Source organism: Corythoichthys intestinalis, chromosome 18 (assembly GCF_030265065.1).
Source record: "Corythoichthys intestinalis isolate RoL2023-P3 chromosome 18, ASM3026506v1, whole genome shotgun sequence".
Taxonomy (NCBI): Eukaryota; Metazoa; Chordata; class Actinopteri; order Syngnathiformes; family Syngnathidae; genus Corythoichthys; species Corythoichthys intestinalis.
The window spans coordinates 18,345,746-18,360,114 of NC_080412.1; the positions used below are offsets into that span (position 1 = coordinate 18,345,746).

Genomic DNA, 14,369 nt, shown 5'->3' on the forward strand with positions numbered 1-14,369 from the left:
GATTAGTCCTGATTGATGTGCCAGACTGATCTGCAGCTACAGGAAGCGTCTGGTTGAAGTTATAGCTGCCAAAGGGGCAGCCACAAAATATTAAATGTGATGGTTCACTTTCTTATTTTCCCCCCTTCTGTCATTGTTTGCATACTATCCTCATTAAAATATGAAAACTTATAAATGTTTGGGTAGTTTAGTTAAAACAGCTACTGTTTTGTTCATCTGTGTGATTTTGACAAAGATCAGATCACATTTGATGATGATTTTATGTAGAAATGTGAGAAATTCCAAAAGGTTTGAATACTTTTCTCATACCACTGTATATCTACAACGGTCTTCCTCCTCCAGTTCAAATCTCTGCCTCAATTTTTCAAAACTGCAGCTTGCCTCCTTCCACCACCACCTTTCCACTTTCAAGGAACTCGAAGCACTTTGACAGTTTATACATCCTAAATTACCTGCTGCCAACACAGCATCAGGAGCAAAGTGGGGTTCAGTATCTTGCTCAAGGATACTTAGACAAGGTCACCAGGACAGGGAATCAAACACACAACCAATGGGTTGATTCACGCCACCCCATGAGCTAGTCTTTGATCACAGCACAAGAAAAACAAACGCAGCAGAAATGTAGATCATAAAATGAGCTCATGTCAACCCGTTGTAAAAGCTGTTTAAAAAAAAAAAAAAATGCATCTTCATCTCCTGACTTGTGACAGCCCATCAAATGACTCCTAGTGGATGATCAAGTAAAGCGTTTCGGAGTTAATTTTACAGCACAGGCAAAGGAGATGGACTTGAATCCGGCCCTTCCCTGTGTCATTCGGCGTGAATCAGGATGTTGAAGAGGGGCAGGGCACAGGGCCTGTTAAATATTGACAGCCATTGTAATCATTAACCTCCCTCCGACCCGATGCCTTAAACTGGCAGCTCGGCCGGGTTGCCATTCGTACTCTGTCATGACTTAACTGACACCAAAAATGCAGCCTCGCCTTTCTATCTTCCACCCTTGTCCATCCTGAGCTTTCCTGTTCAGTTTCTACTTTCCAATCCTGTTTCTCAACCCATCTGCTGCCACCCAAATGTCCTTGGGGGGCAACATTCTACCTCACTCCAAACTTTGGCCTCGTGTCGCTTCTAGGTGAGTACAACACAAATTAAAGACTGCCAGCTCAACTTAATGGATCATCTTCAACTAATGTGAGCGAATCATTTTTTTCTTTACAGGAATTACAAGCGACCTAATGCTTTTTTTATTTTAATATTAAAGGAAATGTTTTCATATGAAAGGAGAGATATTTGTAGCCACTGAACATTGTAAAAACGTTCTTTTTGTAATCCTTCAGAAGAAAATACTGTATCTGTACTATTGATTTAAAAAAATATATATTTATAGGTTTTAACCGGGGACCAGTCAAGGGCGTACCTCACATTTCATGGTATGCTATAAGTGGTAGAATGAGAATGAATTGTTTTTTCATCATTTTTATTGCAGTTGTGGTAGTAACATTTTACTATATATGTACAGTGTGCTTTCTCTAGGAGAAAGAAAGCTGCACAGAAGTATGAGTCAAGAAGCTAATAATTGATGTAAGTTATTGGTTAATATTTCAATAATGCTGGCAAATTAAGTTTTACTGCAAGGCAAAGTCAATACTATTTACCTATACAAATGTCACAGAAATTCAAATGGAAACATTAAATATAATAGACAAATATGTGTCCACAGGAAGTGCAAAGCCTGCAAGTACACAGGTTAGACACGCCCGTACATATAATCACATATTGACAGGCATCCTCATGATTGCCACCATAAAATCAGCGTTATCTAGTCAAGCTTTTGCCCCTTGGCCGCACTGTTGGTTGATGTTGTCTATTTGAGGCAGTAAAACTGTGGGGGAGGAAATTAACAGGTCAAAGTCACTAGCCAGAAGACCATCGTGGAAAGCAGCCGAAAACCTGACTTCACCTCAGTGATCTTTGAACTTCAGCCTTCATGTGCTTAGTCCGGCTTTTAACTCGGGCCCCAAAGTCACAGATTTGCCTGACGCAGCTAAACTACAATATCTAGATGAGACTTTTGGTGCTCGCTGGATGTAACAGCAACTCCATGTGGATGCTGGATCAAATTCCAGTGGAGGTGCTGTTACTTGCAGAAAGTTGCCACGGACAACTACGACAATTACGATGACAGGAAATGTTATGTTATAAGGGTGGTTATTCAAATGACTAATGGGGCACAAGGTGATGACCTATGAATTGACAGCCAGTAGGGACAAGGTCTGCCTGTCATTTCTGTAGGCCACTGCTGTGTTTGTCCTTCAAAGCATAAATTAGTTTGGTGCATCAGCCATCCATTCTTGAACTATTTTCACAGGGCTGCAAAGAAGGTGGAATATGTTTTGTTGTTCTGTATGCTTGTGATACTGTATTAAATAAAGTCTTGACATTTTCCTTTTTGAGCATCCACTATATTTGTGTATATCGTTGTGCTCCTCCACTGGTGGACAATTTAGGTTAGAATATTTTCTAAAATTATTTTTTAAGAAAAACATACTAAACCACCAAATACAGTGGGGCAAATATTAGTCAACCACCAATTGTGCAAGTTCTCCTACTTGAAAAGATTAGAGAGGCCTGTAATTGTCAAAATGGGTAAACCTTAACCATGAGAGACAGAATGTGGAAAAAAAAAACAGAAAATCACATTGCTTGATTTTTAAAGAGTTTATTTCCAAATTAGAGTGGAAATTAAGTATTTGGTCACCTACAAACAAGCAGGATTTCTGGCTGTCAAAGAGGTCTAACTTCTTCTAACGAGGCTCCACTCGTTACTTGTATTAATGGCACCTGTTTTGAATTATTATCGGTATAAAAGACACCTGTCCACAATCTCAGTCAGTCACACTCCAAACTCCACTATGGCCAAGACCAAAGAGCTGTCGAAGGACACCAGAGACAAAATTGTAGACCTGCACCAGGCTGGGAAGACTGAATCTGCAATAGGTAAAACGCTTGGTGTGAAGAAATCAACTGTGGGAGCAGTTATTAGAAAATGGAAGACATATATGACCACTGATAATCTCCCTCGATCGGGGGCTCCCCATTCAAGATCTCACGCCGTGGCATCAAAGTGACAACAAGAACGGTGAGCAAAAATCTCAGAACCACACGGGGGGACCAAAAGTGTCAAAGTATCAAAAGTGAAAGCCAAACACTACACACGCTTCGTCATATTTCCTCCTCTTAGCTCTTCATATCTCCAACGCTCTTTGCAGTGTGCTCTTGTTTGGTTCAAAAATACTCTGCACACTTTGAAAATGAGAGCACCACTGCCACCCATTGTGTGGATGTGCAATTACACTTTTTTCTAATACGCAAAAAAGTATGTTAACTGAGGTCACATGCGCCACCCTCAGCATTGCTCTGCACTCCCCTGGGGGGGCCCGCCCTGCTGTTTGAGAAGTACTGTGCTAGAAGGTGACGTCCATAGGCGGAGTTTGACTTTTGGGGGAAGGGGGGTCACAACATGTTGATGACCCTGAAATGCACTGTCAGCAATAAAATTAACTTAAAAGAATATTTATAATCAAAAGCTCACAATGAGAGTTTTTTTGTTTCACATCATTCCTGAGGTGAACTCCAAATAAGGCTGCTTAAGTAATACTTTTCGCCAAGATCGTCATTCATTGAATATGGTACGCCCGCCGGTGTCGTGTCAATGTTGTTACCCCAGTCAAAAATTGTATTCCCTGGGCGGAGCCATATGGAGGTAGATTTGTATTTTTATTATTTAATCAAAAAAAAAAAAGAGTTGCTTCAATCAAAATATATATTTTCAACCAAAAAAGTCAATCAATAAAAAAAAAAGTGAACGCAAAAATAAATTTGAAACTCAAAAATATCCACGTGAAAGCTTTTTTTTTTTTTTTTTTTAACTGAAGTCAAGTTTTTGTTTAATTGAAGCAACTTTTTTGATTGAAGTAATGTTGATTTGTGTTTTTGTGTTGTGTTGTGTTTTGGCTAGGACATTTTTGTCTAAAATAATTTTGACCCATTATAAAAATGTATTTTTTTGTTCATTTCATTCATTTTTGTAGCAGTTTTATTGCTTTACAACTTTGATATGTATAGGAAAGTCAATTAAATGCAATGACACTTTTCAGCCACCAGGGGAGGCTGCCCCCTTAAAATCCGTTTATGGTGACGTCCACAAATTTCGATTAGATTAGTCAATGATGGTGAAGTCCTCCGACGCAAGATGGCCGCCAGTCACTTACGCCGCCGATTCCGCTGATAGATATCTAGCCTGATATATACGTGATATCTATGAGTCCAGTAGTCGCAAGTACAAGTATTTCACATACGCAATTACGCGAAATAGTGACACCAAGTGGTAGAGCGGAAGGGGGCAGCTTCCCGTGAAGAAACGCGCTAAAACGCTATTCCGGTTGCAGAAGGGGAAGCATGGCATCCAACAGCGACATGGCTAATGCAAATGGACGAGAGAATGGAGAGCCGGTGGTGAAGCGACCGCGAGAGAACGTCACGCCAGAGTCTCCGTTGCGTTCTCAGAAGGAGCCGGCGAACAAAGTGACCGTGGTGCTCGGAGCTCAATGGGGGGACGAGGGCAAAGGAAAAGTTGTGGACTTGCTCGCAATGGATGCGGATATCGTATGCAGGTGTCAGGTAGCAGCCACGCTCATACGCAACATTACACCTCATACACGAACCGACCGTGACATTCACGCGCCCTGCTAGCTCTTGGCATAACTGGTAGAGGCCAGAGAAAGTCGTTTCAGATAAGCAATGGTTAAACATTCAGGACCTCGTTCTGACGTGCCGGATGTGCACAAGCTACATTGGCGCTAGCCTTGTTTGCTAACATGTTTGCTACCATGTGTTCATTGGCTGAGTGAAGTGTTGTATGTGCTGCTAATCTTTTCTCAAATGTGCCAGTTTGTCATGTTGTGAATAATGTTTCTGGGAGATACAAGTTAAGAAATGGTGTGACACCAGCGTGCTATTTATCTTGATTGCCAGTGCGAGGAATGGGGCGTTTACGTACCCTTCAAAATCTGACAAAATGTTTTTCTATAGGGGGGCAACAATGCGGGTCACACTGTGGTTGTGGACTCTGTAGAGTACGACTTCCACCTGCTGCCCAGTGGTGTACTCAACAAGAAGGCTACATCCTTTATAGGTAGGGATCTTGCGTGATAATTCTGTAATTTAATGTGACTGACTTGAATTTTCACGGAAGTTAAACTGTTATTAAAAAAAAAAATCCCATGACCGTCACAGTACACACACAATCAGCTGCCATAATCACCTTCATTTGGAAAAGATTCATTTAAATTTTTTAATCTAATTATTGCATTGGGAATTTGACTTTAGCTGTCTCTCTTTTGTCAAGTCTATATATCAGTTTTTCATCCATTGAAATTTAACAGAGTGATATCCTCTGGCTACTGTGGCGATATAATAATTTATTGTTTCAGGCAATGGAGTGGTCATACACCTCCCAGGGCTATTTGCAGAGGCGCAATCTAACTTGAAGAAAGGCAAAGGTAAGGGTTGTTTAAGTGAAATGTTCACGTTCAATAAAACATTTCATGTTGGTTTTTCAATACAGGATTGCAAGGATGGGAAGACCGACTAAAGATTTCTGATCGTGCTCATATTGGTGAGTGTATTTTTTTTTAAAAATATGAAATCTTTTTAAATGTGTGTCTTATTGAGGGTCCCTCGGTCCACCTCTAGTGTTCAACTTCCATCAGGCTGTCGATGGTATTCAAGAGCAGCAGCGGCAACAGCAAGAAGGGAAAAAGTAATTTTGCTCATTTATTGACGTACTGATGCCTGAGTGTGCATCATGTCTGATGGAGGGAATACTACTTTCTGAAGTTACTTTTTTCCTTCCTTTTCATTAACTGTGGCCTGTTTATCTTTGCTGCAGCTTGGGAACAACCAAAAAGGGTATAGGTCCAGCTTACTCCTCCAAAGCTGCTCGGAATGGCCTGCGAGTCTGTGACCTTGTCTCAGATTTTAAAGTCTTTGAGGACAAGTGAGTTTGTTAAGCGTGTCACAGATGGATACTTGCATTTTAGATATATATTTAAAGGGTAGTACAGATAAAAGACATGCACTTCTTAAACGATTAATGTTGGTAACATTTATAATTGATATTAAAGCCCCTCTTAATGTTTTCGTTTTAATAAAATTTATAACATTATTTTAACTAGTAGGTCGCCAGTGTTGTTGATGTCGCAGGGCGTTGACGTCTTATGGGTACGCTGCCGGACTTCCACAGTGTCACTCTTTGACTACATTAACATGTCATCGGTTCTGCCCTTCCAATTTGAACCCGAGTGGAACATTAATAAGGACAGCAAAAGCAAAATGAACAGGAAAGACTGGATGAGTAGCATTCATTTGTCAAGTTCGCTAATGACGGCACTCCCCTGCTCTAGTAGTGACGAGAGCAGGAGAGTGTTTGATGTCAAAAACTGTTTGCAGATCTTCACGGTAAACTATTGTGTGATCCAATTTATTCCAATACTATTATGGCGATAATTAGCATCCAGAGGTATCGTGTGCTTTACATATGATTATGGTATACAGTGAAACACAGCAGTTTGATTATTTTTGCTGATAGCCCGGGGCCGTGCATCACAACACACGAAAACGTTTGCCTCTGCCGAAACATCTAATGGCTTCTAATGCGGCTTACCTTATTTTTGTCATGTAAAAGCAGATGTCCAGATTGTTGATCATCCTGACGGTTGCTTCCTGGTGAATAAGCGACACGGAAAATGAATGAATGAATGTATTATACTTAGTTTGATTGCTGCCTATTCTACATTGAGATCTAAAAGGCAGAGAAAGGCGAGTGGACACGGGCCTTCAGATTCGTAGCTCGGACCGCGCAGTTTATTGGCATAAGCTTCGGCAACTCCTTCACAACAAACATCATTATCATATCGTGAAAATACAACAAAAATAATATTCACAGCTCTCAAAAAATAAAGTTCACAAAAAGAAAAGTGCTTCAATCTGTATTAATGAGGCCCCTATTCTCACACAGTTAAACAACAATGCAAAGAGAAATGGCATTCACAACATCACAATCAAAACAGATATGCAAAATACACTTAAAACTTACTCAGACTTTGGTCAAATGCTATTTAAATATTTTAGCAACTCGTTTAGCTCAACAAATACACTAGATGGCAATATTTAGTCACAATATACAAACTATGATGCCGGGAGACATTATCAGGAATCTTGTATGTTGTGAAAACAACACTCAAATGTACGAAACGCACAATGGACCCGTGCTAAACAGTAAACTACAGCGTAAGTCGAGGGACAAAATGCACTCATTGGCTTGATCTCTAATTAATTTAAGACTCTCCATTGACACCTTGTGGTGTATTTAAATCACTGCCTTCCATAGTTGAAGAGTGACACTGTGGAAGTACGACAGCGTAACCATGTGACGTCACGGCCCTGCGACATCAACAACAATGGCTAGCTACTAGTTAATTTTTTTTTTAAAAATGTTACAAATTTTATTAAAACAAAAACATTAAAGTGCGTATGACACCAAAAAGCATGTTTATTTCATATTTCACGCGGTGCTTTACGCTCCTCAATGAAATGAACCGCTTGGATGTGTGTGGAAGCAATCATTTTATATATTCAATTTTTGAATCCCGCGCCATGAAAACGAGTGACCTCCGGCTTCAGTCTCAGGTTCAGGACGAATGCAAATGTGTCACCCGGGTCATCATCTCACAATACAGCATTGCTTTATAGCATGCAGATGGACTGCTGATTCAGCTGATTTTTCAGATTAATTCGTTTATTTTTCGCATCTCGCCAACCAAATGGCTGCAGAAAATTGTTGCTGCACCAGGGAGAGTCGTGTGAGCCTTTTTGGGTTTCAAAAAGTTCCCGTTTACGGTGGATATTGGCCAAAACAAGCCCTACTACTGTGGGACCATTGGACTTACGAGGATGTGAGTAAAAATCCTATTTTGTATTATGTCAAATACTAGGATCACGGCACACATTTTAATACGGAGGTGCCTTGCATTTTGTGGCCAATTGTCCACCGAAAATGCCACTCGGCCGACGACCGGCAACTTGTCGCACACCCCCCTGCCGGGCGCGCACTATACTCTGCTTATAGCCCTCTTCATGTGCCTGGTGCTCTGTCAAATTTTCGACCCCATTAGAAATTGCAACTTTGTGTTAAAAATGGCCGCGAATACAGCGATTACAAAGTAAACACTACAAACTTTCTTTAAATAAAGGACTATTTTACTTACGTTTGATCATGGACGAACATGTAGAAAAATTCTCCTCAGACACATCCTGCCATGTTAGCTGCACAACAACTGCACGCCGGTCTCTGTTTACGTCTTCGCTGTTTAGTAAAACATTATTTTACGCCGTACTCGTGTTGACCATGTGACAGCTACGCACTCCTCCTACGTCGGCCAGTTTGTCCGGCGGTACTCTCCAGCTGCTTCCCCGGCAAGCTCTCCTGTCCGTAGCAGGGGAACGAGCTGTAACTTGCTCGCCGCCGGGCGGGTTGCCGATCGGCAAAGACAATCGACAGCCCTGCCGCCGTGTGAAATGATCAGAGTTAGTTTGGGTGATTTTTCGCTTCGAAAAGCAGAAACAAGACTTTGTGACGTCACTCTGTTTGGGTTAGCATGTTGGCTAGCTGTCACGCCTCTTGGTTTGTTAATATTCTCCAGAGCCGGGGCAGGGAAATGACAAAAGCCTGACTAACTGCGGTGGCATAAAATATCGTTCGGGAGGTTCGACAGTAAAGGTGAAGTCGACAGTTTTGACCATTATGGAGTAATTTTGCAATCTCGTATTGAATAAATGCAATTTGATTTTCATATTCCATTTAGCACAGCACTTATTTGTCATGACCATACCATTTATGTAGCAATTGGGGAAAAATACTTGGATAAAAAGAATATCCTGTAAAAATATTGGGAGTAGAGAGACTGAAACAATGACATTTTGCAGCTCTCTTGGTCGCATTTTCCTCACTCTGAATAATTCCCCCTAGATGGGTTGAATTCTAAAATAGATGAAACCATGGCTGCGTTTCAATCGCGGTTTAAATGAGCCCTCGCTCACTTGCCCTAGCCACTGCCCCCCGGGAAAATCCCCGCCGCCATCTTAAGGGCCGTTCCAATTCCCAAAACAGCGAAGTGAACTTGGTGAGATGGACACTCAGAGGGCTCAGTGATAGAGTGAAAAACGATGGTCACTCCGGAGCTCCCTGTATCCCACAATGCATTGAAATGGTGCATGGAAAATGTGTTCATGCGGTGGTGATAATGAAGCTCCAACACCGTTGGCTGCTGTATATACTGCCAGCACGGTGTTTGAATGTTATACCAAACTGCCTTTCGAATTGTAAAATTCATCATTGTCGTTTAAAAAAATAAATAAATAAAAATTTGACTGTATGTGGCAGGTATGGCAGAATGTATGGAATCACAATAGTGCCAAAAAAAAAAAAACACATGAATAAATAAATAAATATAAAGACAATTAAATGAATAAATAATAATAAAGTAACTTTTTTATTGAGTTTCACTTTTGCCATTAAGAAGGGGGGGATTTTTTTCATTGAGGTTTCTAGTTCGCTTATCTATTTTGCTTTTAACGAAAGGAATGGTCTGTCCATCAAATGGCATTGGGAGGGACTGAAACTAAAGTTGAAATAGGTTAAATGCATTTAAACAACAAATTTGTATACAAAGTCTAAGGTATCGACAAATAAATAATTGCCCAAATAAAATTTGATACAAAACTAATAATTTGATAATTCCCAGGTACCGACGTATTGCCATCAAGCAATACGTCTCCGGCTTATTGACATGAGTCGCCGTGCAATTTGTGCGATGTAGAATAATGGTGCCACCAGGGGGTGGCCAGGCCTGGCCACGGCTCCCCCCAATGAATTTGTTGGCCACCCCACGCGCCAGTATAATGTTAGATTGTAGTAGCTGCGGAACTTAAAATGTTGACTGGACTATTATAGACTATGCACATTATAAGTGTACAAAATACAACATAACACAATCAACAAAAGTATATCAGTAGGTTTGTCCTTAAGTCAATCTGACAGTTTTCTGCAGCATACAACATAGTAAAAACCTGAAATTATGGCTTTTATTTTTTGGTGTGCCACCTCAAGGTTTTAAGTGGCCCCATTTGGCCCCCCTTATGAAGAATTTCTGGAGGCTCCACTGATCTGGAATTGGCAGCATAGCGCTACTCCAAAACCTTGTGGTTGTTTCATGATTTTCTTGCCTGTGAGTGAACGAGGACTAGTGTGTTCCATTAACGTCTTTCGCTCCCCCTCCACCCACTGTCCCTCCGCCCTCCAAGTGGCCTCCGTGCGATGTCATAGCAAGTGCTTAGGGCAAGTGAGCGAGGGCAACTCAAACAGTGATTGGAACACAGCCCATGACCCTGCTGACGTCATCCTCCTGTTGGGGACGCTAGAGCCCTATAATGGTAGGCGTGGCTAAACGGCGCATTGAAAGACTAATTTCTCGTTATCTGCGCTTTGTCTAAATGTTGTATATAGTCGAATCGTCTCAAAATATGATTCTAATTCACACAATAATGCTATTTAAGACTTTTATCCTGTCATACTCACTTGAAGAGGGGTTTTAATATGAAATTATTAGAAATCGCACTAACATTTATATTTTAAGAACTGCACGTTTTTCTATCCGTGGAACCCTTTAAAAGAAAGTGAGTGGTCTTGCACACCAGGACTGTTGATACATGTTCAAAAAAAAAAAAACTGTGGGCAAGCAGATGTTTGTTTTTTGTCAATTACCTACATAGTGCATGCTTTTAATAGGATAGTGCTTGTACTTTGAAAAAACGATGTCGCTGAATTCTGATATGATTTACCTTTTTTTTCCCCCTCTTAAGGTTCCGCATGCTAGCAGAGCATTTTCTGGCAATGTATCCAAACCTCAATGTGGACATTGAAGGTGAACTGAAGCAGCTGAAGGTGATATGTGATGTTCGCTCATCTCTAAAGCATTGCATAAGATGCTAGAGTTAGGCTGCTAGACAAAATTGAACGCTTTGGTCAAACATTTTGAGGGTTTACATTTAGAAGTTTTGTTATTGTACAATTTTGTATGTACTTACACTACCGTTCAAAAGTTTGGGGTAGCAAACTTTTGAACGGTAGTGTAGGTGTCTGTTTTTGTTGTAAACGCAAATGAATACTGACAAATACGAGTGGTGCAAAACTAAAGGGGGGGGGGGGTTCTCTGTTGTCTCGATAGTGCATTTATTTAAACTTTGGGTTCAGTTATCATTTCTGACCTCTTTTATTCGTGTTTCATAATGAACATTAATGTCATTAATGAGGATTCAGTAACATCAGATGTTTTCAGGCTTTTTATGAAATCTTTCCTTAGGGATATGCTGAGCGACTGCGCCCTCTGGTGACAGACGGTGTGTACTTCATGCACAAAGCGCTCACTGGCCCCAGTAAGAAGATCCTGGTGGAGGGAGCAAACGCTGCACTGCTTGATATTGACTTTGGTAAGTACCAAGAGGTTTAGGGATTTAATTTTGCTGACTGGTATATGCGTTTGGCTCCTTCAGCTAATAGACATGTCTTCTCTCAGGCACATATCCCTTTGTGACGTCATCTAATTGCACCGTTGGAGGAGTGTGCACCGGGCTTGGCGTGCCCCCATCTCACGTTGGGAGAGTGTACGGCGTCGTCAAAGCCTACACCACCCGCGTGGGTGTCGGCGCTTTCCCAACAGAACAGGATAATGTGAGTTGTGGAAACCGTGTTTTACATCAAATATAATTGGGAATAGTTTTCCCCAAAAAATCTAGTACAAAGCTGCAAATTTTGAATATGTATGGGAACACCTTCATGGCATTTGAATTTCTTTCAGTAGAGAAGTCAAATTTTTCAAATAATTGTATCAAATTACAGTCTACACCAAGATACAAGCAAATACTGTATTCACTCTTGCAGGAGACAGGGGCACTTTTACAAACGCGAGGTCACGAGGTCGGCGTGACAACAGGCAGAAAGCGACGCTGCGGCTGGCTAGACTTGATACTAGTCCGATACGCTCACATGGTCAACGGCTTCTCGGCGTAAGAAGCAGTTTCTTCTTGCTGTGCCGTTTTCGTTTTTCCAACTCAACTCACAGACTTGAATTTGCAGCATCGCCTTGACCAAACTGGATATTTTAGACACGCTGGAAGAGATCAAAGTGGGAGTGGCTTATAACGTTGACGGGGAGCCTCTCCCAAGTTTCCCAGGTAAGGGACTAGACTAGGGATGTCCCAATCACATATTTTTGCATGTCACCTGATGTTGACAATCTTCCTATACAGACTCCCTGTTAGTAATTTATTGGGGGGGGGGCACAAGCAAATCCCCCACCCCCATTTGAACAAAGCTATCCCAACATTCTGGCTATATAAAAGGGTTATTATCAATACAGCACTAAAAAAAAAATCAATCTTTCGCTTTGTTCTGCAAAGCTTGTTTCAGTAGTGTAAATAGAAATATATAGTATAAAACATACTGTGTATATTTAATGTTTTTGCAATATCTTTATAGCGCTGGATTAAGCCCCTTTCAGACATACGCTGAACTCTGGTCAAATTTCAGGATTTAAACATGTAGCCCTTGTGTCTGAAAGCAAATTTCCGGGTCGACTGACACGGGCATTAATTGGGTCGCATATAATGTTTGGGATCAGCCGTTTAATTCCCGGGTCATAGCTCCAAGGCTAATGACGTAAATATCATGATGGGCTGTTCGTCATTTCCCGTTTCTTTGCAGTAAGACTAAAAGCGGTAAACGACCATCGCAATTATCAACATGGGAAACTGGAAAGATAGCTAAATTGAACTGGAAATGCAACAAAATTAAATTGCTACTGGATCTTGGAGCTGAAGAATTGTCCATTTTTGGAAATATGTGTTTTATATTGTTGCCAAACCAACCCAAAATTATGCAATGTCTGGGTTATAAAATCCCGCCCTCCCAGCACAGAGCACCAAGTCGCCAACACGGTCTGAAAGTGTCCAACCCGAGTAATTCCTGGTACATCTCCCCATGTCTGAAAGCCATGACGTGGGTAAATCCTGCGTCATTTTACACTGGAATTTAGCGGGATATAAGTCTGAAAGAGGCTTTATTTTGTTGCTTGTAGGCCTGAACTCATTCACTGTCATCGACAGTTATAGAAATCAAATGAATTGCAAAGGCTGGCATTGAATGATCATGCTTCACTGCCACTGAGGGTGACAAACTATCTTTTAAGTACTTGCGACGTATGTTGTTCCGGTGCAGCAAACATGGATGTTCTGACGCGTGTCACCGTGGAATACAAGACCTTTCCTGGGTGGTGCCGCAGCACTGAGGCGGCCCGCAGCTTTGCCGAACTACCGTCACAGGCGCAGGACTACATTCGCTTCATCGAGGATTTCCTTCAAGTGCCAGGTTTGTAGTCACCGAGGAGCGCCACATTCCCAATTTAAGTCGATTATTGAATCAAAAACACAAATGACCAACATTCCTTCTGGTTTCAGTGAAATGGGTTGGAGTGGGAAAGTCCAGAGAAAGCATGATCAAACTTTACTGATCAGTGGACACATTCTGCTGTCTTGCACACTTGCAGCTGAGAAAACGTCACTTTGCCAATCATTTTTGATGTAAACTCCATTTTAATGGGAATAATTCACCAGCAAGGATCTTTGTGAAACATTTCTGCCTCGCAGGTAGCAACAATCCTTTACTTGTTCATTCCGGCTGATGTTTTCTGTGTTTTTAGGGGTTCAACTTTTACATTTTGGTCTTTACTGTTCACTCATTCCTTTACACACTTTCTGTTTTAGACTTTGACACTTATGAAGCATTATTAAGCTGTCTCTACCGTTTAACATTTCTTTCCACATATTTACAGTGGTGTTAATATTACAAGGCCAAAGGTCTGTTTCACTCGTTTGTGAATGTGATGGCTCATGTGACTAGTGTGCTTTAGAAAACCAGCCTTAATACAAAGAAAAAAAAAAACGTTCAGGCAAGCCTTTCCATGGCAACTGTTTTAACACAAATGAAGAATTTGGTCTAATTGTAAAATATACATAAAATAGTTCATAGTTTTCCTATGACATTTTATTCCCCATGTCCTTGCAAAAGTTGTGGCTTTCTGTCATCAATAAACGGAAACTTCACAATCTTGTTCTTGTTTTTTTAGTCATGTTAGCATGTAGCTGAGCTAGTAACATTTTTTTCCCCCATATGTAGTTTACCAGCATTGTTAATA

The 14,369-nt window shown here is 41.0% G+C and overlaps 1 protein-coding gene across 1 annotated transcript; it reads left to right on the top strand.

Moving 5' to 3' along the window:
- The first annotated feature begins 4,277 nt into the window (after positions 1-4,277).
- On the top strand, positions 4,278-14,280 carry adssl (adenylosuccinate synthase, like). The gene is made up of 13 exons (XM_057821702.1): positions 4,278-4,680; positions 5,092-5,194; positions 5,493-5,561; positions 5,627-5,677; positions 5,755-5,821; positions 5,951-6,058; positions 10,981-11,062; positions 11,481-11,607; positions 11,694-11,848; positions 12,059-12,183; positions 12,254-12,351; positions 13,394-13,543; positions 13,633-14,280. The coding sequence occupies exons 1-13, from the start codon at positions 4,459-4,461 to the stop codon at positions 13,683-13,685; spliced, it is 1,410 nt and encodes a 469-aa protein (XP_057677685.1). The 5' UTR covers positions 4,278-4,458; the 3' UTR covers positions 13,686-14,280.
- The last annotated feature ends 89 nt before the right edge of the window (positions 14,281-14,369 follow it).